This window comes from Pongo abelii, chromosome 19 (assembly GCF_028885655.2).
Source record: "Pongo abelii isolate AG06213 chromosome 19, NHGRI_mPonAbe1-v2.0_pri, whole genome shotgun sequence".
Lineage (NCBI taxonomy): Eukaryota > Metazoa > Chordata > Mammalia > Primates > Hominidae > Pongo > Pongo abelii.
In genome coordinates, this window is record NC_072004.2 from 71,140,961 (window position 1) to 71,165,261 (window position 24,301).

The 24,301-nt window shown below is 39.5% G+C and overlaps 2 protein-coding genes across 2 annotated transcripts; both read right to left on the reverse strand.

Annotated features, from left to right (window-relative positions):
* Positions 1 to 210: 210 nt before the first annotated feature.
* Positions 211 to 6,227, reverse strand: KRT12 (keratin 12). The gene is made up of 8 exons (XM_024235254.3): positions 5,518 to 6,227; positions 5,056 to 5,138; positions 3,722 to 3,878; positions 2,610 to 2,771; positions 2,391 to 2,516; positions 2,033 to 2,253; positions 1,478 to 1,548; positions 211 to 671 (listed from the first exon to the last, which is right to left on the reverse strand). Exons 1-8 carry the CDS (start codon positions 6,085 to 6,087, stop codon positions 574 to 576), a joined length of 1,488 nt encoding a protein of 495 aa, XP_024091022.2. The 5' UTR covers positions 6,088 to 6,227; the 3' UTR covers positions 211 to 573.
* An 8,573-nt stretch (positions 6,228 to 14,800) lies between these two features.
* On the reverse strand, positions 14,801 to 24,005 carry KRT20 (keratin 20). Its single transcript, XM_024235255.3, has 8 exons — positions 23,559 to 24,005; positions 21,359 to 21,441; positions 19,521 to 19,677; positions 19,016 to 19,177; positions 18,728 to 18,853; positions 17,056 to 17,276; positions 16,292 to 16,329; positions 14,801 to 15,370 (listed from the first exon to the last, which is right to left on the reverse strand). Exons 1-8 carry the CDS (start codon positions 23,946 to 23,948, stop codon positions 15,273 to 15,275), a joined length of 1,275 nt encoding a protein of 424 aa, XP_024091023.3. The 5' UTR covers positions 23,949 to 24,005; the 3' UTR covers positions 14,801 to 15,272.
* Between the last annotated feature and the right edge of the window lie 296 nt (positions 24,006 to 24,301).

Below are 24,301 nucleotides of genomic sequence, written 5' to 3' on the forward strand. Positions count from 1 at the left end.
AATGTTTTGTAGAGATGGGGGTCTCTCTATGTTGTCCAGGCTGGTCTCGAACTCCTGGCCTCAAGCAATCATCTTGCCTCTCAGCCTCCCAAAGTGCTGGGATTATAGGTGTGAGTCATTACTCCCAGCCTCTATTTTATTAGTAGTATTTCAAAAACTTCTCTCTATGCTCTTGACATTCTTGTTGGAGTCAATAAGGCATATATTTCATACTATTACCATTCATCTTTTATTACAATTAACTCTATTAAAACAATACTACTTGATTAAAGCTCTATGATTAAAAAATATTCCAGGTTACCAGAAGAAAGTTCATTAAAAGACTACTCCAGGTCCAGAAAGATATAAGGTAATTTTGATTTGTTACAAAGACCAACATGATCAAAATGACTTGTGACTGAATATTGTTTCAGAAGGGGAAAAAGGATTCAATGTGAATAGGGAATCCAAAGAAAATGGAACAGACAAAAATAGAGATTGAAGTAATACAGCATGTTACTCTGAAAGGAATAATTTCTATTTGTAAATTTCTTCTTCCTAAGGAACCAAACATGGGGCAGGTCTTGTGAAATTTTACATTAGTTCTTCAATTTCCTGAACTTGAGATGAGACCACCTCACCATTCACCATCTCCTGCACAACTGTCTTGATTTTTCGGGTTTTGGTTGGGTCTAAAGATAAAAATGGAATAAGGGGGAAAAGGTTAGTGTTTCAAATATTAATCCAACACTGGTTGTTTAATGTAGGCTTCTAAATTAAGCATTGGTTGATACAATCCATCTAATTAAACTTTCAAAAGTAAATTTTACTTCTCAAAAATGTGTTTTATCCAATAAAAATGAAATGTATTCAGTGTTGCCTTGTACATATATGAAAACTTTTTTTAAGAAAACATTTCAAAGGTGGTTATGGTGATCATAATACCTTGTAGCAGAGTAGGTTTTTTTCCCACCTGAGATTGCCAATTTTTTTATTTTTTAATTTTAATTTTAATTTTCTTAGAGACACGGTCTGGCTCTGTTGCGTAGGTCGGAATGCAGTGGCATGATCATAGTTCCCTATAACCTCTAACTCCTGGGCTCAAGCGGTCCTCCTGCCTCAGCCTCCAGAGTAGCCGAGATCACAGGCATACACCACCACACCCAGCTATTTTTTTCTCGAGTTTTTTGTAGAGATGGGGTCTCGCTATTGCCCAGGTGGGTCACGAACTCCTGGCGTCAAGTGATCCTCCCACCTCAGCTTCCCGAAGCTATGAGATTACAGGCATGAGCCACCGTGCCCAGGCTGCCACAAGTTTTAATACAGTACAGACTACTCATTTTGTGCAGGAATGCATAAATGTTTTTCCTTGGCTCAGAATATAAATGTGCTTTAAATTAAAATTAATAATAATGCAGTATTCAATGAGATCTTACAGGTTTTGCATTAATAAATGTGATTCTGACTTATTCTAAGTGATTCTAGGGTTTCTGCATACCTTTAGAGGAATCAGTTGACTGTGCTTGTGATTTGGAGTCTGTCACAAATAAACTTTCCTCCAAACCATCACTGTAAGAAAACAAAGGAGATGACCTCAAAAAGTGAAGCAACCTGGGTTTTAATGGAAGATCTGGTCTGAGAAATCAGATTTCCCAATTTGTAGGCCTGAGTTCTTCCAACTAGTGCAGACTCTGATCACTTTTGGAAAGCTTGTTAGAATAGATGGTTCAGGTGGCTACTATGTGTCCTTATCATCAGGTCTTTAATATCAGAAATTGAGTGAGTGACTTTTATAGTACAGGGAGTACTCATTTACAAACTGTTTCTGACCGTGGTGCCTTTGTCCATTGCAGCATTTTATGAATTATCAAGTAAGACAATGGGTGAAAACACTTTGCAAAGTGTAGAGCATTTAGTAAATCCCAGGCATATCTTTACTAGACTTGTGTTTGTTTGTTTGCTTTTCTGTCAACTAAAACCCCATTCCTTCTATTTCTGCTGCCCACTCTTGGTTAGCCCCTGGAGGTGTTTACAGCCTCCGTTGTCTGCTCACCCTTGGGCCTCCCCGTCCAGCAGGCGGCGGTAGGTCTCAATCTCCAGCTCCAGGCGGGCCTTGACATTCAGCAGCCGCTGGTGGTCCACGTTCTGGCGTTCTGCGTCCGCGCGCACCTGGAGCAGCTGTGCCTCTAGGTTGCTGATGAGTTGCTGCACCTGGGACAGCTGCGCGCAGTAATCGCCCTCGGCTTCGGCCAACGAGTCCTCCAGGGATTTCTTCTGCACGTGGGAGGGAAATGGTATAGAAATAACGATGGAGGGGACCAAAAAGAGGAGGGTAGCCAACAGCTGATGTAATTTGGATGCAGTATTTTCTTTGGAAGTCCAAAGGATGCTGCGTCTGCGCACGAGCCTACCATGGCGAGCTGGGACTGCAGCTCGATTTCCAGGTTCTGAAAGGTGCGACGCAGGTCGGTGACCTCGCTCTTGCTGGACTGAAGCTGCTCGGTGTTGGTGCTAATCTCCTTCCGGAGCTCCCCGCTCTGCAACAGCAAAGACAGCCAGGGGACTTGAGCGCTGAGCTCGCTCGCAGGCCTTTCTGCGAATGTATCAAAAGCCTTTGTTGTTTGTGTTACCTTTTCAATGAACCAGGCTTCAGCGTCCTTCCGATTCTGCTCAGCGATGGTTTCATACTGCGCCCGCATATCGTTGAGGAGCCTGGTGAGGTCCACTCCCGGGGCAGCGTCCATTTCTACGCTGACCTCGCCTGGGCCGCCCACCCGGAAGCTTTGGAGCTCCTGGGGACAGCATGTGAGAGAGAGGGGCACAGGGGTCCATTGTGACTTTCGTGGGCCCTGGATACTTTTGTCCTCCTGGGCCCCTTCCTACACACACACACACACACACACACACACACACACACACACACACACTCTTAAAAATTCTATCTTATGACTGTTGGTATAAAGACAAATATATTAATGTAATATATTAAAACTTTTTTAACCTAAAAATTCATATTTTTCTTCTGATTTTACAAGAACTTAAGACATAGTCATGGGTCCCTGAAATTACCACAGACCCTGGGAGCAGTGCCTGCTGTGCCTAATGGGTAAGTTGGCTCTGCTTCTTCAGGGACCACGGCCTTTACATGAAAGGAGGCCTGGCGTACACTCACTGGGGTTTTCACCTACAGCTGCCAAACCGAGGGCTGCAGACAGTACCTGGGCTTGCACGCTGTTTGTGCCACAATCATTGAAAATCTAGTAGAAACTTCCTATTGCCAGCGTCCCTTCCCTACCTAGCCTCCAATATGCACCATGACACATCAGAGTTTTCTGGTGTGCACTATGCTAAGTATAACCAGTTTCTCTGACATACAAAACATTATATATTATTGGTAGACTTTTAACTTTTAAAATACTCAGTTTTTTTTTAAATCACTGAATTAGGACAGTTAGCATTCCTATTGTCATTGCCTTATAATGAAAATGACAAAATCAGAAAGTGCCTCTAATTTGTTAAGCCTCAGCAGGAACGACCATCACCACCACCACCACACACACATCACACACACACACCATACACACATCACACAGAAATCTAAAACAAATGGCATTTTAACAGGGAGTCAATGTATTCTCCACGCTTGTCCTGACTCCAGATTTCTAAATTTGAAATTGTAATTTTTGGGTCTGGGAGAAAAAAAAAAAAAAGTAGCTGAGTGAGGCTGCCCTGCCTGACTCACGTCCTCGTGGTTCTTCTTCATGTAGGCCAGCTCCTCGTTCAGGCTTTCGATCTGCATCTCCAGGTCGGTCCTGGTCAGGGTCATCTCGTCCAGCACCCGACGCAGGCCATTGATGTCGGCCTCTACGCCCTGGCGCAGGGCCAGTTCATTCTCGTACCTGAAAACCAAGTGCAAAGCAGTTGAGGGAATCAACACAACCATTTGAACAAGGCCACTGATCTTCAGGGCTATTTCTTGCTTAAATCTGTGCACCTACTTAATAATGGCAGCATTGCAGTGTATGATGCAGTTTTTGCTTTTGTGTTTTTCCTTTCCTTTTTTTCCACCATTGTTTACCATTCAGTTGGAGAGGAGAAGAAAAGTGAAAAAATAATAAGGGAATACTTTCCTACCAGCGATGAATCCCAATACCACAGCATCCCAGGGAATAATTTTCCCTTTGGCTGGCTGCCGTGGCTGTAAATAGCAGCAGCCCCTCTCTAAGTGGAATTTCTAAGAGCAGTTGAAAATAAGTTACTCTTTTTGCTTAACGTCCTTCATGATTTAACTTAAAACACTGATACTTCTTTAGTGGCTTTTACTAAGATTTTACAGTTTCAGGACCATGGCCATTGCAACTTCCTGTGTGGAAATTTTGTGAAGCAAAAAGGAAATTAGTATTTCTTACCCGTGTCTGGGAGAGTTGAGCATGGAAAAGGAGGAAGGAATATAAAAATTAGTACATGATTAATCTTTCCATTGTATATGTCATCAGGAAAACAATGGTTGATACATTGAAAATTGATGTTTAGAGGCGGGTGGATCATGAGGTCAGGAGTTCGAGACCAGCCTGGCCAAGACAGTGAAACCCTGTCTCTACTAAAAATACAATAATTAGCTGGGCTCGGTGGCAGGCGCCTGTAATCCCAGCTACTCGGGAGGCTGAGGCAAGAGAATCACTTGAACCTGGGAGGCAGGGGTTGCAGTGAGCCGAGATTGCATCACTGCACTCCAGCCTGGGTGACAGAGTGAGACTCTGTCTCAGAAAAAAAAAAGAAAATTGAGGTTTAGGACACCGGTAGAATTATGGTGTCAGTCACATCATGAGTTGAGTCAATAGCACACTACAAATATCATGATCCATAGCCCTGGGTTTAAGTAACTTATAATTTAAGGACATTTAATCTGAATTGCATTAGATTCTAATTACTTTCTAGAACACCCTATGTGAATTTACCAAACCAGTAAATATATGGAGTATGTGAACTTCAGAAGATTTTATATCAATGAAGGCAGGATAGTAGGGCAGAAGACATGGTGGGACACGCCCACGATCTTCAGTTTATTCCACTCACTTCATCCTGAAGTCCTCGGCAGCCAGTCTTGCGTTGTCAATCTGCAAGAGGAGCTGGGCATTTCCAATGCTGGCTGAAATGATCTGGCAAAAGAGAGGGACACACACAAGATTGAAGCCCTGAAAAACTAGTATTATACAAATATATTTTTGACACAAAGGTAAAAATGGTGATGTTAAATGCTGTTTTATTTAGAGTTTAAGACAGTTTCATTTTTCTAAGACAATATCTGTATAATATTGAGAAGTAAAGAAATGCAGATTTCCTACAGAAAGATAATGGAAATACAATCATTTCTTGGTAAATGATAAAGTGGAATGAAACAACCTGGGATAAGAAAATTGCTGCAAGTACAGCCAAATTGGAAAATATCAAAGTTGTAGGTGATTATCACCGTAAAACATTGTAACAGTAAAAAGGAAAAAAAAAATCCCAAAGCCCCTCCAAAAGAGATTATCTTACCTTATTCCTGAGGTCTTCAATCAGTGGATAATATTTGCTGTAATCGCTCTGTGAAGCATCTCCAGTCCCAGTTCCTCGTGTTTCATACCATTCTCGAATTTTGTTTTCTAGCTCAGTATTAGCCTCTTCTAGAGCTCGCACCTTATCCAGGTAGGAAGCTAATCTATCATTAAGATTTTGCATGGTTTCTTTTTCTGATCCAGAAAGAAGGCCTCCATCATTGCCCGAGAGAATACCTAGAGAGCCACCTCCTGGGCTGCCCCCAAATCCCATCCCCAGCCCTCCAAAGCCACCTCCACCCAGGGCTCTCCCATAACCAGCACCCAGTCCTCCTGCCATGGAACTTCCGGAGCCACCCCCAAAGCCAGAACTAGAACCAAACATGGAAGCAGCAGAAAAGCCTCCCCCACAGCTGGCTCCAAAGCCAAAGGCACTTCCCCCGTAACCACTTCCAACACTGGAAGCAGACATGCCCCTGGGTCTGCCTGCTATCACGCTCTGCGAGGAGAGCCGCCGGGACAGTCCGGGGGTGCGCACTGAGAGTGACGTGGTGTTGTTGGAGAGATCCATGGCCTGGGGAAGGTGGCCACAACTGGAGAGGAAGTTGTGCCAGCAAGCCAGAAAGCTAAACTTTTATAGGCTGCAAGATGGGTGTCGCAGTTGAAAAGTTCACTTTCTCCACTCAAAATTGGATCCTCCCCCAGATTTTTGGCCAGCTCAACAAGTGACTGATTTATGTATAATGAAAATTCATTGATACAGAAATAATTGAATAATCGTTTCCATTAAATATTTGTTATATGAAAAAGAAAGCTGGGTGGAGTGGAGTCTGCTTGTCATAAGGAATTTTTCTTCTCCAAATTAGTCTGTTGCCTGTATTCCCAGCACTGCCTAGCGTCTTGTTCACAGTAGGAAGATAATGAGCGATTGCTGAATGGATACGTTAAATACTTCTTCTTAAACCTTATGCTTTTTTAAGTTCTTCCCTGATCTTTTCTGTTTGTTTCCTTTGGAAAATCCAATGTAAGCCATTTGTTTCCTTTGGAAAAACCAATCCAGTGTAAAATCCAGTCATGATCAAGCATACCTTTTAGTGGAATACAGCTTCAGAAGCAGCTGTGAAATGCACTGGTGAAAGGTAGAGAATAAATATATTTTCCAGATGGATACTAGAATTTGCATTTTCAAGGATTTTAAAACCTTGGCATTAGGTTGTTGCATGTTTCTTTTCCCTCTTATTCTTCAGCTTGGAAAAGTACTATTTTTGAGTAGAGTTGTTTATAGTAGAGTTGATAGTAGAGTTTATTATAGTTGTTTCAGCAGTTTTACCTTGTCTGATTGCTCACTGCTCTACACTCAGCACTTACTATGTTTATTCCTTCAACAGATATTGCCTGTAATGGTTGCTCAATAAATGTGTTGACTAGTTGAATGGATCGTGTAAACACTTCAGGTTTTATTGCCATTATCAATAAGGAGAAAGTGGAAACACAGTTTAAATTAAGAAATGATTAAAACCCCAAGTTTAAGAGGCTAGTGAACCATTTCAGTTGACGGCTATGATGAAAAAGGATAAATTTTTACAATATAGAATAAATTAAATGTTATATTTTAAACTTTGTTGTGAAAACTTTGCAAAGCATGCTTCAAGGAATTGTATCCAGTATCTTTAATTTTTAAGACATAAAGTTCTTACACTTTCTTGTGTGATATATTATTTGTCTTTGAAATTGATATGGCTTATATATTGAACATGAGAACTAACATTCTTACAGGAAATGCATTAACTTGAAAGAAGTCTGCTTTCAGAGAGAGTTGTAGATACCTGGAAACCGAGTACTACAATTCCAGAGTGGTGGAATTCCCTTAGGAATTTAAATTGTGAGCATTTTGATTGGATAAGAAGGAATAAGGATTTTTCTTTTACATGTTTTCTTTGAGATGATGGCCCAAGCCTCTAAACATCTCACTGCAAAATAGTTCTGTAGTTTTTTTTTAAATATAGCTCTCTATGTATTTATTGTAGGAAATTTAGAAGATGCAGAAAACATAAAGAAGATGTACGTATATATGAGTATTTTATATACATTTTTGAACATAATTGATTCGATGTAAGATTTTATAATCTGCTTTTCTCTTAAGATTATATAATTATCTATCACTTGAACTTTAATAATTAGGTACAGAAAATGGATTGTGGATTCTTCGAAATTCTTTGTTGGATTCAGATTTCTAAATTCAGTTTGCTCTGTATTTGATGATAGGAAATAAAATTTCTGGGTGTAAATAACAGTTTTTTTTGCAAAGATGTTTATACTGAATTTTATTAATAAGGTCTACACTGACTGTGTGTGCTATAAACATATATGTATTTTGACTAGAATGGATTTATTGAAATAAAATACATTAAAATCATTGTAATGATACAGTTCCTACCTCGTGGGAAACAGGGCCTTCATTTCTCCATCAGGGACCTCTGTTTGCTTATAGATGACCACTAAAACTCCTTTTCAGTTTGGTATATTTGGATTCTGCGTTTTATTTATTCTAAGGAAAAGTTTAAAAAATATCACAAGTATTCTCGATTTCTAAAATAAAATTGAATTATTTCATTTAATAATACATACCTTTTATAAAAAGGAAGATTTTTATTTTTATTTATTTACCATTACTGGAGTTTTTAAAAAAAAATTTCAACTTTTATTTTAGATTCAGGAGGTACATGTGCAGGTTTGTTACGTGTATATACTTCATGATGCTGAGGTTTGGGTACAACTCATCTCATCAACTAGGTAGTAAGCATAGTACCCAATAGTTGTTTAACCTTTGCTCCCCACAGTAATTCCCAGTATCTATTGTTGGCATTCTATATGTCCATGAGTGCCCAGTGTTTAACTCCCAAAAAGGAGGCTTTTAGAAGGCTTTCTATACATTTTAAAGTGGAGATTGAATCTATCTGGTAAAGATTAATTTCTCAGCAAAATTATTGGATCCCTGTGAGATCATTGAGATGTTACTTACTTAATGCAAACAATTAACCATAAAAATTAGCAAATATTTGGCTATTGTTTAAGGTTTTTCCATAAGCATATGCAGTACTTTTTGTTTCTCTTACTAAAACAATAACCTGATTTTTTTGGACATTCCAAAGAGAGATAATATGTGAAGTAAGCCTGTAACTGTTACACAACTTGAATTATGTCAAAATGATGTGGTCTTTTTGAAAATGAAATTAAGTATTTCAACCAAGCCAACATGAAAGTATTCAAGTGCTGGGTCTGCTGTTATCTCCATCTTCAATGTCTAGTCCATTTGCCCAGTGTCTTGGACAAAGTCAGCATTCAATATATGCTTATTGATTTCTCTCTTGATAAATCAAGCTGCTGGGCCATTAATGTGTGTTATGTATGAGGAAATTTTTCCAAAATTAAAAAAGAGTGTATCAATAATTTAAGTATAATAATTTAAGTATTCATGGATTCACAATGTAGACACATTCAGATATTACTCTCATTCCAATGTACACGTGCATGCACACACACACCCAGAAACATGCACTCAGATGTCTTTGCTTGGTGCCAGTGTGCAGGTGCTCCCTGCAGAGGGATCTTCTGCAGCCCCTGCTGCTCCACCCTCCCTGGGAGCCCTTTCTCCTGAGAATGCTTCTTTCTCTGGCCTTTATCTCATTGGAGTTAGTCTCACAATGGTTAGTACTTGTTTTGCCTTGTAGAGTACAGACTGACTCCTGAGGAATTCCAGACCCGTAGCCTAGATTCCCTATAGTTTATTGCTGCCTCCCGTCCACCTGCATATCCAGATATTATCTCCCTGATTACAGCCTCCCCGAAGCTGAGGTTCTTCCATTGTGAAGAGTCCTGAGCCAGAACTAGCAGTGCCCACTGGGGATTAGGGGACAGATGCCGAGGGGTCACACCTGAAGCCCGTGGCAAACCTCCATAAGGAATACCTGGGATCAATTCTGGCAAATGGAAGGACTATTTTGACTTTTTGTTAAAAAAAAAAAAAAAAAAAAAAAGACATTTTCCCAGGGACACAAATGATGAACCCGTGGTGAAATCCAATTACAACTTCCTTTTATATTGTTACATAAGGGACAAATGTGAAGGGACATATTTCTCCCCAACCTAAACTCATCACAAAGAGCAAGCAAGTGGGATTTCTAAATAAAGGGGGTTTAAGCAAGATTTGCAGAAATCTCACATTTGCTATAGATGTGGAAAGAATGTAGCAACCTAAGGCAATCTCAGCTTGAGAGAAGCCATGATCCATTTGTTTAATTGCTTGAGAGAATGAAAATCTGGTCAGTGGAAATGCCAGGATTTTAGCCTCATATGGAGGTTTTTACCAAGGATTCCTTAAATCTATATTATAAGCATTTTGACTGAGCTTGTCTTGTTTGAATTATCAGTTATTATGTACTTACTGCTTTTTGGACACTGGGCCAGCTGAATTACAGACATTATTTTTTAACCTTCACGGTAAGCTCTTAAAGTGGCACTGGTTTTATTTGTTTGTTTGTTTGAGACAAGGTCTTGCTTGGTTGCCCTCACTCAGGCTGGAGTGCAGTGGTGTGATCATAGCTCTCTGAAACCTTGAACTCCTGAGCTTAAGCAATCTTCCTGCCTCAGCCTCCCAAGTAGCTAGGACTACAGGTGGGCACCACAACACTGGCTATTTTTTTTTTTTTTGAATTTTTTGTAGAGATGGGGTCTTGTTATATCACCCAAGCTGGTCTTGAACTTTAGGCCTCAAGTGATCCTTCTGCCTTGGCCTCCCAAAGCACTGGGATTACAAGCATGAGCCATCTCAAGGCGCCCAGCTTCAGGTGGTACTTTTATCCCATTTTACAGATGAGCAATCTGAGAGTCCAGATGTTAAGTGATTTATTTACGCCTATGCAGCTGGGAGGTGGCAGAGATAGGATTCGGGCCTGCAGTGCCTTCTATAGATACCACAACCTTGCTGCTGGCGGTGACAATAAAAAGGGCAGAGGATACTCTGATATCCCTTAGCTATGACACCTGACACCAGGCTTCTGCCCTGCACATCTAACAGGAGGTGCTCTTTTTTTTTTTTCTTTTCTTTTAAGCTTTCTCCTTGAATTTCTCAGTGTATGGGCTGAGACCTAGAGAATGACTTTTCATGGCTTATAAGCAACAACATGACACATGAAATTCTGTAAACACACAGGCAAATGGGGTTTTCGTTTTAGCTTTGACCTGTAACTACATCTCCAGAGATCTTATAAAGCACAAGTGAAACTTGCACTCCCCACACAAGAACTTGATGTTACGGTTGTTAACTATTATTCAGTCCCAAGGGTCCCCCAAGACAGAGAGATTCCATTTTGCTGCCATATAAATGAAAGCAGAAGCAAATAAAATGTCAAAAGATATGTGCCAAGGTCAAAATTGTACCTCAGTGATTTGATCACATAATATGGGAATATGATTAAGTTGAATTTTTGAACTTGGAATTGATTTTGTGCTGAAAGGTATACTTTCCAACTCTAATGCCTATGGTAAAATTTAAATAATATTGCTCCATCTCTAAAATTATGTTTATATATTATTTGTTTATGTTTCTATACATATAACATATTATCCTAGACTAAGCTTGTTAGGTAGGTACTATGTCTAATTTATTTTTTATCCTGAGTCCTAGCCTAGTGTTTGGCTGAACTTTATCACTGCACTCCTAGAATGATTTCATTTGAAAGAAGTTAAGTTTTAATGTGTTTGAATGTGTCATTTAAAATTCATTTCATTTGAAAACGACGGTGCCCTAATTTACTGGTATGCTTTGACCAAGATTTATTCTGAATTCAGTTATGAACGGGGAGCAACTTCAGAAGTTGAAAAGAGAAATATTTCTTCTTCAGTGGCTTTTTTTTTTTTTGAAGTGGGAGGCTAAGTTAAATAATCAAGACTTTGCTTTAGAGGTTTTGGAAGTGAAAATAATTTTCTTTGACAGCCACATTAATGTATAAGCCAGTGGGGATGTAAAAAAAATAAACAATCTTGGGCTTGTTGGCAGAGTGATTACATAAGTTGAGGCAGAGAGGAAAATGATTATAGCTGGGGCAAACTGTTCAAAAGAATTATATCTTCCACTTTTGTAGAGTTTAGGAAATGTTCAAAATAGAGAAAATTAGGTATGTGGTTTTTACAAGTCTTTAGATTTTTACTGAGTAAATCATACACTCATCTTTTCATGTCAAGTTTGTTCATGTCCTGGTCTTTGCAGGGTTTTCTACCTGAGTTTTTTCCCGTAAGATAGACCTGTCATTTTCTGCAACTCACTGATCCCTTGGTCTGTAACATCTTTCACTTTGGATAACATTATAAAATCCTGTGAGTGACTGAGAGAATTTTGGGTTGCTTACATTTTATGTATTGTGCTTTTGAGATGAGGGTTAAACAAGGACCCTAAGGGGCATAAGTGAGATTGACTTCTGGGCTCCAGAGATCAATGGTTCTTCAAAGCAGGGGAGAATTTTGAAAGTGGTAGGAGACAGGAAGATGATAAAATAATACCCTGATGAAAGGAATCTTGGAAATGAGCCTGGGGAGAGAAAACAGAGATGTTTGAAAGAGAATTCAAAAACAGAAATCACTACTAATGCTTTAAGTTGGAATTGTTACTTGGGGGTCTAATCAGGTACCTGAGGCTGATCCTGATGCATATGGATGAGAACAGAGTGTCTGAGGGGATCACTGGCCATGTTTTGATTTTGTATCACTCCATGTCATTCTCCTTTTTAGATGATTCAGAACTCTGGGTAGAAATAATCTCCAGAGCTCAGAAAAAATAGTTATTTCCATCCTAACCTCACCTCCAGGGGCTCTCTCTGAGTTTGATAGCTTCACTTCTGCACTGACAATTTCATGTAAAATGAAAAAATACATCGATGATAATTCTAATGTGTGATAAAGACTTCTCTGGATCTGTATACCTATCAGAAATAGGATTATGTCATTCTGGTTCTTAGCTCATATCAGAAATATAGATAGATACAAAGATTAATGCTTCACTTTCACACAGTAACTGCTGGCAGAACTGGAGGTAGAACTCCACCATCTGGTTCACATGTATGTAGCTCTCACTCACTTCTTTGAAAGATTGCTTGGAAGGAACTAGAGATAGACCAAAGAAGCAAGAGGAAAAAAAAATCTTCATTTTTCCGATCTAAAAATAACAATTCTACTTCTTTTAACAGGTAGTTAAAAGAGGACCATCCTAAATTAAGAATAACAATCCTACCTCTTTTAACACAGTGTCATCATTGCCATATAACAGTGGTCAGGCCTAATCAGTTACAAACCCATCTGCATAGGTTTCTTATTAATCAGATTCACAGTCTGGTATTTGCCTGTCAAAGTTTCAGACCATTCTGGAATGTGACTCAGTAGGTGAAAAAGAATTCACTTTTAAATATTCTTAACATCTTTAAATGCAATTTACTAGCTGGTGTGACTTGGAAGAAAATTAAGAAAAAAATGAGTGAAACCTCTTCACTTTGGAAAATAAGGCAATGAGAATAGGTGAAAATGCCTTTTCTGACAAAAGTTGTACTGAATCAAGTCATGTGTGATGTTAGCCAGCAAAGCTGGACATTTGCCACAATTGGCTGTTGTGTCTGGCTGATGAAAATGACAATTAGAAAACAACAAAATAACTGCGGATAGGCAAGTGCCTATTTCAACTGTGAATCATGTATTGCTTTGTTATGTAATTAGTTGCTTATGAGGGTGTCATGGTTTTAGAGAAACAGCCCTGAGGTTCAGTCTCGCACTACTACTTGGTAACTGCATAACTTTGGGAAAGTCTTTATCTCATGTCTTCATATGAGTCCTCATTTATCCTCATATGTAAAGTGGGGATAATATAATAAGGTTGAACCTTATTATATATGCTATATAATAGCATATAAAATTGCTATTTCTGAAAGTCAGAAATTATTATATATTGGAAAGCTTTTAAAAAAAACCTTTATTCTTTCAATTTAAAATAATGAATCAAGTGCACGCTATGTGTTAGATATTGTATTACATCTTAGGAATTCAAAGTGGTACCATTCACATCCTCAAAAATTCCCAACTCTTAGAAATTATCATATATTGGCAAATTCGTATGATTCAACCTAATAGCTTTACCTCACAGGATTATTGTGAGAATTAAATGAGAAATGCATGAAACGTTTGGCACACAGGCTCATAGTAAGTGCTCAATAAATGGTGGATATTATTATTCTTAAATGAATCATGTAATTATTTTCTATATAATAATCAAACTCAATCCCACTTATTTGCAACTTCTGTATCAAGTTTTAAGTCCAATCTATTTACTAGAATACAATGATTTAGTGCACATTGATTTTTCCCATAAACATTCATATGCAATGATTGCTTACTAAAATGAAAAAAGGATGAGGATACAATATGTGTTTTTATTGTTTTTGGATTTGGCTTCTTTCACTTAGCCTGTCTTCAAAGTTCATTTCTGTTATAGCATGTATCAGTACTTCATTCCATTTTATTGACGCATAAGATTCTATTGTGTGGATATATGACATTTTGTTTATCCATTCATCAGTTGATGAACACTTGAGGTGTTTCGCTTTGGGGCTCTTATGAGTAATGCTGCTATGAACACTTGTGTATAAAAGGACACATCGTATGAACCCATTTATATGAAATGTCCAGAGTAGGCAAATCCGTAGAGAGAGGAAGTATATTAGTGGTTGTTAAGGGCCGGGAGGAAGGGAAATGGGGGTGACTACTAATAGGTACAAGATTTCCTTTTGGAGTGATCAAGTGTTCTAAAATTAGATAGCGGTGATGATTGCAAAACATTATAAGCATACCGAAGATCACTGAATTGTACATTTTGTAAGGGTGAATTTCATGGTGTGTGAATTATATCTCAATAAAGCTGTTATTAAAAAAAAGAGAGACATTTCATTAAAAATGTGTGTTCACCATATAAAGAAAGAGAGCACCTGATAGTATATGCAGCTTATTATCAAAAGGAGACACATTTTGCCTTGAGAAGGGTTTCAGTAATGTTGTTTTTAATCTATTTCCATTTTAAGTATAGTGTACTTCACTCTTATTCTGCTCAGCATTTGTGATTGAATTTGACTCTCAAATTATTCAAAGAGCTGTGTTGAGTTTTAAAAGGCAGTAGAAGCAATGGGAAAAAGCAGATATAGCTCAAAGGTTGTAGAGTTGTACTGATGCTGAAAGATCAATGAGATTAACCAAGAAATTGGCTCAATAAGAAACCAGGGAGTCCCAAAGGGGGTTTTACAATTCAGAAACAGGAACAAATTAGAAAGTGGTTTATTTGCAATTTGCATAGATTCCTCTACTTTGTGAGGTTTAGTATAATGGAAATGTATTGCAATTTTCAGGAACATTACCTACAAATTGATATTAGGTGGTCTACAGCTTGTAATTGATGTGCTTCATGATAAAGATGGCAGTAATGATGTTTTAAATATTCTAGTGCTCATTGGATTTCATTTTTGCAGGCAATTTGCAGCTCCTCTGAGTAAAACATTTATATTCAATTACAGAGTCTGATAAATAGGATTCCCCCCACCCCAACCCTTCTAATCACTGCAAAGTATTAATAGTGCTTTCCTATGGCCGATTTCTTGCAGGGAGCAAAGATAAGATTATAGCCACATTTCTTTCAAAACCTCAGCAGCATCTCCTTCTGGTAGCTATTTAGATATTTTCTTCCACCTCTTTGACTTCAGATGACACGACCTTGCCATCCACTACTTCTTGCACGACTGTCTTAATCTTCCTGGTTTTCTTTATATCTGGATTCATATTAAACATTAAATGTTAATTCAAGCACATGACTCTGCTGATTTATAACATTCAACTTTAAATTATTATTCTTTCTACTTATTTCCTTCTTTTAGAAAAATATGTTAAACCCATCCTCTTTCTCAAAAAATCTTAAGTCCATTTTATAAATAGATGCAGAAAATGTGCTTCTCCCCAAATTTACAAATATCCTAGTCTTAAAAATTCAAGAAATAAATGATCTTGAATTTAAGTGGAAATCAAATTTTGTCTTGTTTTTCCTTTTCAGGATCTCAGGATGTCTCAAGATAGCAATAGCACAGGCCAAGAAAATCACCCTGTTCTGAGGAGTGTGCCCAAGTTCCCACATGGAGGGTTTCTTTATGCCATGTACAAGATTTTTAGAATCTCTGGTGTCATATCTGCTCTCTTGAGAATTGGCCTTTACTATGATTTGAATGTGTTCCCTAGAGTTCATGTGTGGAAAACTTAATCCCCAACGTAACAGTGTTGGGAGGTGCGGCCTAGTAAGAGGTGATTAGATGATGAGGGCTGTGCTCTCATGGATGGATTAATGTGGTTACCATGAGAATGGGTTAGTTATTGTGAGACTGGGCTAGTTATAAAAGCAATATCAGCCTCCTCTTGCTCTCTGGCTCTCATGCACACTCTTTTGTGCTTCTACTTTCTGCCATGAGATGATGCAGCAAGAAAGCCCTCACCAGATGCCGGCACCTTGATATTGGACTTTCTGGCCTCCAGAACTGTGAGCCAAGTAAATGTCTATTGTTTGTAAATTATCCAGTCTCAGGTATTCTGTTACAGCAGCAGAAAACAGACTAAAATAGCCTCACTTTACTTTTTATCAATGGCATGTAGTTAATAGAAAGCAGCTGAGTGTCATAGAAAACGTGCAAAAATTTAGAACTTACCTCTCTCTTCCAGGGTGCTTAACTGATATTCTGTAGTTCTGTTTTTTTTTTTTTTAATGAAAAGAAGAAAAAAGAAACAGAAAAAAGCATTATTGCTGTTTTGAAAATGGAATGCACTCCTGTCTTTTATATTTCAAAGTCTAAGTGAATGTGTTTTAATGCTTTCATATATCTTTCCCTTTTACATTGCTTTTATTGCAAACTTGAGCATTTTACTTTTTTTTTTTTTTTTAACTTGAAAAATACATAGCTTTAAAACTGACCAGTTTAATATATGCTAAGAAGTTCCTCTAATTAAAATAACAAAATTACAATGGAAGTTTAAATCTTGTGTTCTCTTGTTGGTATTCTCAGGTATGGTATCTGAAGACAGTTGCTGCTGCCACACTGATGATTCTCAAACTGGCTCCCGTGGACCTCAGCAGCTTATTGTCTAATTCATGAGCTCTCAATGAGAATTTCCAAAAGGTTATTATGCCTTCAATTATATATTAATGATGAAAATTAATATCAGCATAATCTATGTCATTTGGAGAATTATCTTCTAACTCAGTCCTACCACATGATCTCAAGGCTGTACTTGATATTTTGGGCGTGTGTGTACTTTTTGGTATATTTTCGTTTTGTTGTTCGTGGTGAGGCGCGTGCGAGTATAATTGCTTCTGTCCTAGGGATTGCATTGGTGCTGGGTAATGAGTGACAGGGACATTAAAATGAAGTGCATACAGACATTGACACCTATTCCTTGATTCTAAGAGCCTTACTTTATGTCTTCTCCTTCCAGAAGGCGGCGGTAAGTAGCAATTTCCTGCTCAAGCCGAGTCTTTATGTCAAGAAGGATATGGTATTCATTGTTCTGGCGTTCCATGTCACTCCGAATCTGCATCAGTTGGGCCTCCAGAGAGCTCAACAGCGACTGGAGGTTGGCTAACTGGCTGCTGTAACGGGCCTTGGTCTCCTCTAGGGTGTGCTCCAAAGACTCTTTCTATGAGCACAAGAAAAACAGGGCATTTCTTATCTGAGGACTTGATTCAAGAGATGGGTCAATTTTAATTTCTTTTGAGAAGGGTCTCTGCAGTTCATCACTGTGGGCATGGTGTGTATTTCTAGCTCCATCTCCCACTCTTCCCAACTAGGCAACCTCAGCCAGCCAGCTAGGATCATTAGCTCTTGGGGTTTTTCTTTACTTGTAGCTTTGCACCTACTGTTCTCTCAGTGTGGCACATTGTAGCATTGTTCTCAATATTTGCTTCCCCACCATGTGAAGATGTTATAGCTCTCACTCCTTCGTCAGACCTGGCCATGTGATCTGTGGCATTTCCCAATTGCAGGATTAGATTCCTTTAATCCATTGACACCTGGCTGGGTCATGTGACTCTCTTTGGTTAATAAAATGCAGGTCAAACTGACAAATGCGTTTTCTTTTTCTTTTTTTTTTTTTTGAGATGGAGTCTTGCTCTGTTGCCCAGGCTGGAGTGCAGTAGTGCGATCTCGGCTCACTGCAACCTCTGCCTCCTGGGTTCAAGCGATTCTCCTGCCTCAGCCTCCCAAGTAGCTGGGATTACAGGCACACACCACCATGCCCAGCTTATTTTTGTATCTTTGGTAGAGATGGGGTTTCACCATATTGGCCAGGCTGGTCTCAAACTCCTGACCTCAAATGATCCTCCTGCCTTGGCCTCCCAAAGGACAAATGCCTTTTCTAAGGAGAAGCTTTAAGAGCTATCAAGTGGACCAACCATTGCTCTTTTCTTTCTGCCAGGACACTGGCATGTCCTAGGTAGGGCCTACTCCTTTAGCCTTGCCCTTGGAAAGGAAATGTCATGGTGGATGTAGTATCGTGGCTGCAGGCCACTGTGGTTTGAGGGATTCTGGTTACCACAACATAATTTGTCATGGGCTTGCTGATTTGCTTGGCCTGGAATGTCTCTAGTCCATTCTCCAGCTTAAAATTTTATCTTAAATTTTGAGATCTGGTATAATGGACACATACAGGGGAATAGCAGACACGGGGGCCTAACAGAGGGTGGAGGGTAGGAGGAGGGAGAGGATCAGGAAAAATAACCAATGGGTATTAGGTTTAATACCTGAGTGATGAAATAACCTGTACAACAAATCCCCATGATACAAGTTTAACTACATCATAAATCTCCACAAGTACCCCTGAACTTAAAAGTTACAAAAAGATCTGGTTTAAATGCCACTTTCCCTGTGAAATCTTCCAGATTTACTCTTTCCTCTGCATTCATGCAGTACATTGCCCTTTCCTCGATTTCTCTCTGTCCTTTAATTATAATCAGTTGTTCGGCCTGTTTCCCTGCCAGCTCTGCAAGAGGAAGGGTTATTTCTTGTAGGTCTTTGCATTTCTAGAGTTCCTAACAGAGGACCTTGGTAAACACATACTGGATTGAGAAAGAGAAGTTAGATGTGCTTTACCATGCTGAGATGGGACTGGAGTTCTATCTCGAGGCTCTGGTAAGTGCGTCTCAGCTCTGTTAGTTGAACCTCAGTTCCTTTTAATTCTTCAGTGTTCACTGTGACTTGTTGCTGCAGAACTGCAGTCTACAGTGCCAAGAGTGAAAAAAAAAACAGTTGAGGGGTGGAAATAAGAAAGAAAAGACAGAAAGAGAAAGGAAGAATGAACAAATGAAAAATAAAATGAGTTATCTCTTTCTGGAGGGAAGCTTCTACACATTTGCTCACCCTTTAGAATTGTGTGGTTACCTGTCTCTCAAACTGTTCTTTGGCCTCTTGAAGGTTCTTCTGGGCCATGACTTCATACTTCTGCCTCATTTCATTCATGATGGCGCCAAGGTTCAGGCCTGGAGCAGCATCAACCTCCACATTGACAGTGTTGCCCAGATGCTTGTGTAGGCCATCGACTTCCTATGAAAGTGAAAATTCTGACTGATTTTAGTCTGAAGCACATTCTCAGATAAGGCTGGGCAGAAAAGACATAAGGAGTCTCATGACCTCTTTCATTGGGAATAAGTAAAAAAGAAATAAAATAATAATTTGTGTTAGGCTTATTGTGGTCCAGGTACTGCTCTAAGTCATTTAACCTACAACAACATTATGAAAAGAAGGTAGGGCTTATATCACTATTGTCATCTCTGTCACTACCACCACCAACTCTTCCCCCTTCTCCTGTTTCTCTCGCTCCTCCTATTATTAGTATTATATAGAACCATTCCACTGTTTACAATACCACTTCTGAATATTTTCTCACCTCCTGATGCTCCTTTTTGAGGAGAGCTAGGTCTTTATTCAGTTCTTCAATTTGAATCTCCAAATCTGTTTTATGTAGGGTTAGGTCATCAAAGACCTTATTCAGGCCTTGGAGATCAGCTTCCACTGTTAGACGTATTCCCCTCTCAGTCTCATACCTGTGAATTAATTAGTGTACAGAGATAGCTGGTCCTTCTGAAGTCATTATAAGAGAGAGAATCTAATATAATGAGATAGGTTTTTAAATGTGGCTTATGAGGAGATCAATTTCAATACTTTATAATGTCTGCCTTTACACATTCATGAAATGTACATAAGAACCTAGGAGTCAGAAAATGTGCTCAATAATATAATCTCTGTAATTTGGAGTGACTGGTAAAAAGGCAATCTGAAATAATTTTGAACACTGCTAAATTCTAGAATTTATCTTACAAGAAATTAAATTGTGTTAATTATTGTGTTGGCAAAGGGTTCTTATTATTGATATTAAATAGTGGTTAGTTTTACTTAATGAATGTACATGATCGATTTATTTTTATTACCTTGTGAACAGAGGCATCCAAAGTGAATTATCTCAAACTGCTCTACATCCTCCTCTACAATCTTACATACACACTCTCTGTGTGTGTGTGTGTGTGTGTGTGTGTGTGTGTGTGTCTATATATATATATTTGAGACAGGGTCCCACTCTGTCACCCAGGCTGGAGTACAATGGTGTGATCATGGCTCACTGCAGCCTCAACCTCCAGGGCTCAAGCAATCCTCTCACCTCAGCCTCCCAAGTAGCTGGGACCGCAGGCGTATGCCACCATGCCCAGCTAATTTTTTTGTATTTTTGTGTGGAGACATGGTTTCGCCATGTTGCCCAAGCTGTTCTCAAACTCCAGGACTCAAGCGAGCCGCCTGCCTCAGCCTCTCAAAGTGCTGGGATTACAGGCGTTAGCCACCATGCCCTGCCCAGTTTCCTAAAATATCCAACTTTAAAAAATGACACTGCAATGTGACACTCAGTGCTAGGTAAAATTGGAAGTAATGCACTTTTGCTGCTTTCTTCTTTGGATTTGATTTCCTGTTTCCTTCTTGTTAATCCCTTGGAGCATTAAAAGGCTACCCTTCTAACCACAAAGGGCTTTTTGGTGTTAATGCGTTGTACAAATTCAGGATGAAGAGGCCTTAGTGTGGAAGATGTTTGCAAGGAACAGTTCTGGTCACATGTGGTGTGATGACTACAAAGAAAGTGAACACAATTTTTACTTTCTTTTTCTTTTCTTTCTTACTTTTTTTTTTGAGACAAGGTCTCAGTCTGTTGCCCAGGTTGGAGTGCAATGGCACGATCTCGGCTCACTGAAACCTCTGCCTCCCAGGTTCAAGCGATTCTCCTGCCTCAGCCTCCTGAGTAGCTGGGATTATAGACATATGGCATCATGCCCAGCTAATTATTACAGATTGGTCCTGGTTCTTTTGTTGGCCAGACCATCCTGTAAAACACTGGCAAGCCAGAAATCATCAAGAGTCACCCCTGGAACTTGGGTCATACACTTGCAGGCACTTGAATGAACATGGAGAATTACCTGGAGAATCACCAAGGGTAGACATAAGACTCTCTTTAGATAACAGAAAGGCACTTAGGGAGAAGGAGAATTGTAAATTGCTTTGTTATTACTCCGAAGGGCAGAATTAGGTTTAGATACCAGGTTACTAAAAAAGTTTTTAGCATTTAGGATTCTGGACGTTGAACCGTGCTTCCTTTATCAACAATGATATGGAAAGCTGAGTATCTGGAAGGACTACTAAAGGAATTCTTTTTCAGAAACTTTTGCCATGTATTCGGGAACCTACTTCAGTCTGAAGTCCTCAGCAGCCAGTTTAGCATTATCAATTTGCAGGACACACCGAGCATTTTGCAGTTGAGCATCCTTAATCTGGAAAATACATGAGAAAGAATGACATTTTCTTTTTTCTTTTCTTTTCTTATTTATTTATTAATTGAGACAGAATCTTGCTCTGCTGCTCAGGCTGGAAGGCAGTGGTGCGATCTCGGCTCACTGTAACCTCTGCCTCCTGGGTTCAAGCGATTATCCTGCCTCAGCCTCCCGAGTAGCTGGGGTTACAGGCATCCGCCACCATGCCTGGCTAATTTTTGCATTTTTAGTAGAGACAGGGTTTTGCCATGTTGACCAGGCTGGTCTTGAAGTCCTGACCTCAGGTGATCCTCCTGCCTCAGCCTCCCAAAGTGCTGGGATTACAGGCGTGAGCCACCGTGCCCGGCCAAGAATGACATTTTCAATTGGATAGGAGTTTACAAGGATTTAGTTTATCCCCAGCTACAGTGACTATTATGTCAAAAATGATATTCATTTCAAGTATTTCTGTACAAAAATATATAGAAAAATAATGACATGGGTATTTAACATAATAGAGTCATAAAATGCAACTCTAGATGCCCCAGGGTTTGGTCTACTTTCTTGTGATTTTACAGAAGGGTAATTTAACTCAACTTGAGCCATCACACCTTATTGAGTACCTTGCCTTTGATGTTTCTACTTAGAACATTTCTTTTAGCCCCTCTGGTCTGGTGAACTCCCATTCCTCCCTCATGTCTCAGGTTAGACAACATTGCTTCAAAGGAGCCTTCACAGATGCTCTCAAAACTGAACTGGATGATCTGCCTGTGCTCTCATTATCCCTCTGTGTGCTGGTCTCTCTGTCCCTCCCTGTATCCTTATAAATCATATTGTGTCCACCATAATATTCCTCAGTCCCCAGCATGGTGCCCAGCACCTAGTTAGTGTTCATTCAGTATTGGCTGAATGAAAGGACATGATGCATGAAAGAACTAAATGCATGATGGAGGCATATAGATGAAAAATCTACTTGCAGGAGATGTTACAATGACATTTCTCTTTCAATGGACCCAGTTTTGGAGAGGGCTGCTTCCTATGGTTGGGACTGTCCAGCTCAATGGGACAGATGGACTGTGCCTGTGTATTTGAGATGAACCAAAGCAGAGTCAGAAACACGAGACAGGTGTGGTTCGAACATTTTTAGTGAGAGCCTGTGAAGGATGAACTTTATTCCGGAAGGGCAATTTAAATACCATTGCTTCACATGCCCATAGTTTCTAAAATTCCAAAGCAACTTCCCATAGAGTCCGAATCAAATTGCCCTGATGTTTAGTACAACTCTAGAAAAACAGACTTGCTGGTAAGTAAATGGGCTTTGCTCTAAAGGAGTATGAATCTTCACACAGAAATGACAATGAACACTTTTCTTGATTAGGTAAGAACTTTAATTCGAAGCAAGTGCTCTGTGTCATATCTGAAATTTTCAATTAGGAGCAAAGTCTTCTGCTTTTATTCCATGTAGCTGATAAAATACAGAGCTCCACCCTTTTTTTTTGATGACATAAGAGGAGGTTGTGATATGATTGTAATAAACGTGAATTGGGGGCAATAGAAAATTTTATAACTGCTTGATGCTGATGGTCATGTTATTAAACGGGGCACTTAAAAATCCAGGCATCATTAAGACCCATATTCGTGCCACACTGTTTCCACCCAGAATCACTTTGCTATTTAAATCTGCAGTACAGTATTCTAATAGTCATATTATAACATTTACTTAAATAAAAGGAGAAAAGTCTTTGAATTGACTGGGGCTTCAAAGCTTGATAAGGACTAGGTGAAAAACTAAGAGAGATTTATCGCATAATTAATTTTTAGCTCTTTTCAGAAAGATTGTTCACTATACATTTAGCCCTGATGTGGTAAGCTGTGACAAAGATTTATTTTATTCTGGAGGATAAAATGTTCATATTTTGTAAGTAATTATATTAAACATTAAAAATAGCATGATTGAAGGTCATCCTATTATGCAGTCAGGTACTCCAGCACTAAAGGTAGATGAAAGAATTTTTACAGATGTAACATTTTAGCCTAATTTGCTTTACAACGTCCATTTGGACCTACCGAACATAGATAACCTCTTGATTTATCTTGAAGCTAAACACAGACTAGGAAACACAAGCATCATCTCTCACCTGATTTCGCAGCTCTTCAATTTGTCTGTAATATGCACTGTAGTCGCGACCAGCCCTCGGGGCGTTGGTTTCGTACCACTGCTTGATCTGCACTTCAAGTTTGGAGTTGGACTGCTCCAGGGTCCGCACCTTTTCTAGGTAGCTCGCTAGACGGTCATTTAGGTTCTGCATGGCCATTTTCTCATTGCCAACAAACAGGTCCCCGCCGCTGGTGAGATCGCTCCCATAGTTCACCGTGTGTCTGGAGTTGGAGATGCGGATGCCCCGGCCTCCAGCACCCCCATAAACGCTGGGTGTCGTCCCGAGGCGCTGCATGCCCACTGTACTGACTACAGGGGCCTGCAAAGAGGAGCTCAGGCTTCTGTGGAAGCTTCTGCGACTGAAATCCATTGGAGATTCCAGGAGGGAGCACCTGTAGCTTCAGGATGGTTGGGGCAGAGTGTGTCTCATGGAGGGTGTTGAGCTAGCCTTTTATGAAATCCACAGGCAAGAAACTCCTCCTCTGCTGACATGTCACTAGGATTGGCACCACAGTCCACCTTGCCTTACTTCCACGCCCCCCCCCCTTTGTATAGCAATATGTTAATATGCTTAATTCAATTCCAGAAAATACCACTAGAGGCATTTCTTGGAGGCTTTTATCAGGGGCAACTTTTTTTTTTTTAATTTAATTTATTAAACAGGTAACAAAAGGAAACAGGAAGGTGTATTCTTTTAGCCCATGCACCTGCCTTGGCAGGTTT

Bases quoted from the DNA above. Each gene is read 5' to 3' on its own strand.
- KRT12 (XM_024235254.3), bottom strand. From the start codon at position 6,087: ATGGATCTCTCCAACAACACCACGTCACTCTCAGTGCGCACCCCCGGA. The intron at 5,139-5,517 runs GTAAGATAATCT...CTCTTTTGCCAG, and splicing joins TTGAAGACCTCAGGAATAAG to ATCATTTCAGCCAGCATTGG. The intron at 1,549-2,032 runs GTGAGCAGACAA...GTTTTCTTACAG, and splicing joins CTGGACGGGGAGGCCCAAGG to TGATGGTTTGGAGGAAAGTT.
- KRT20 (XM_024235255.3), bottom strand. From the start codon at position 23,948: ATGGATTTCAGTCGCAGAAGCTTCCACAGAAGCCTGAGCTCCTCTTTG. The intron at 16,330-17,055 runs GTAAGGCTCTTA...AAAAAAAAACAG, and splicing joins CTGGAAGGAGAAGACATAAA to AACTACAGAATATCAGTTAA. The intron at 15,371-16,291 runs GTAAGTTCTAAA...ATATGAATCCAG, and splicing joins AAGCACCCTGGAAGAGAGAG to ATATAAAGAAAACCAGGAAG.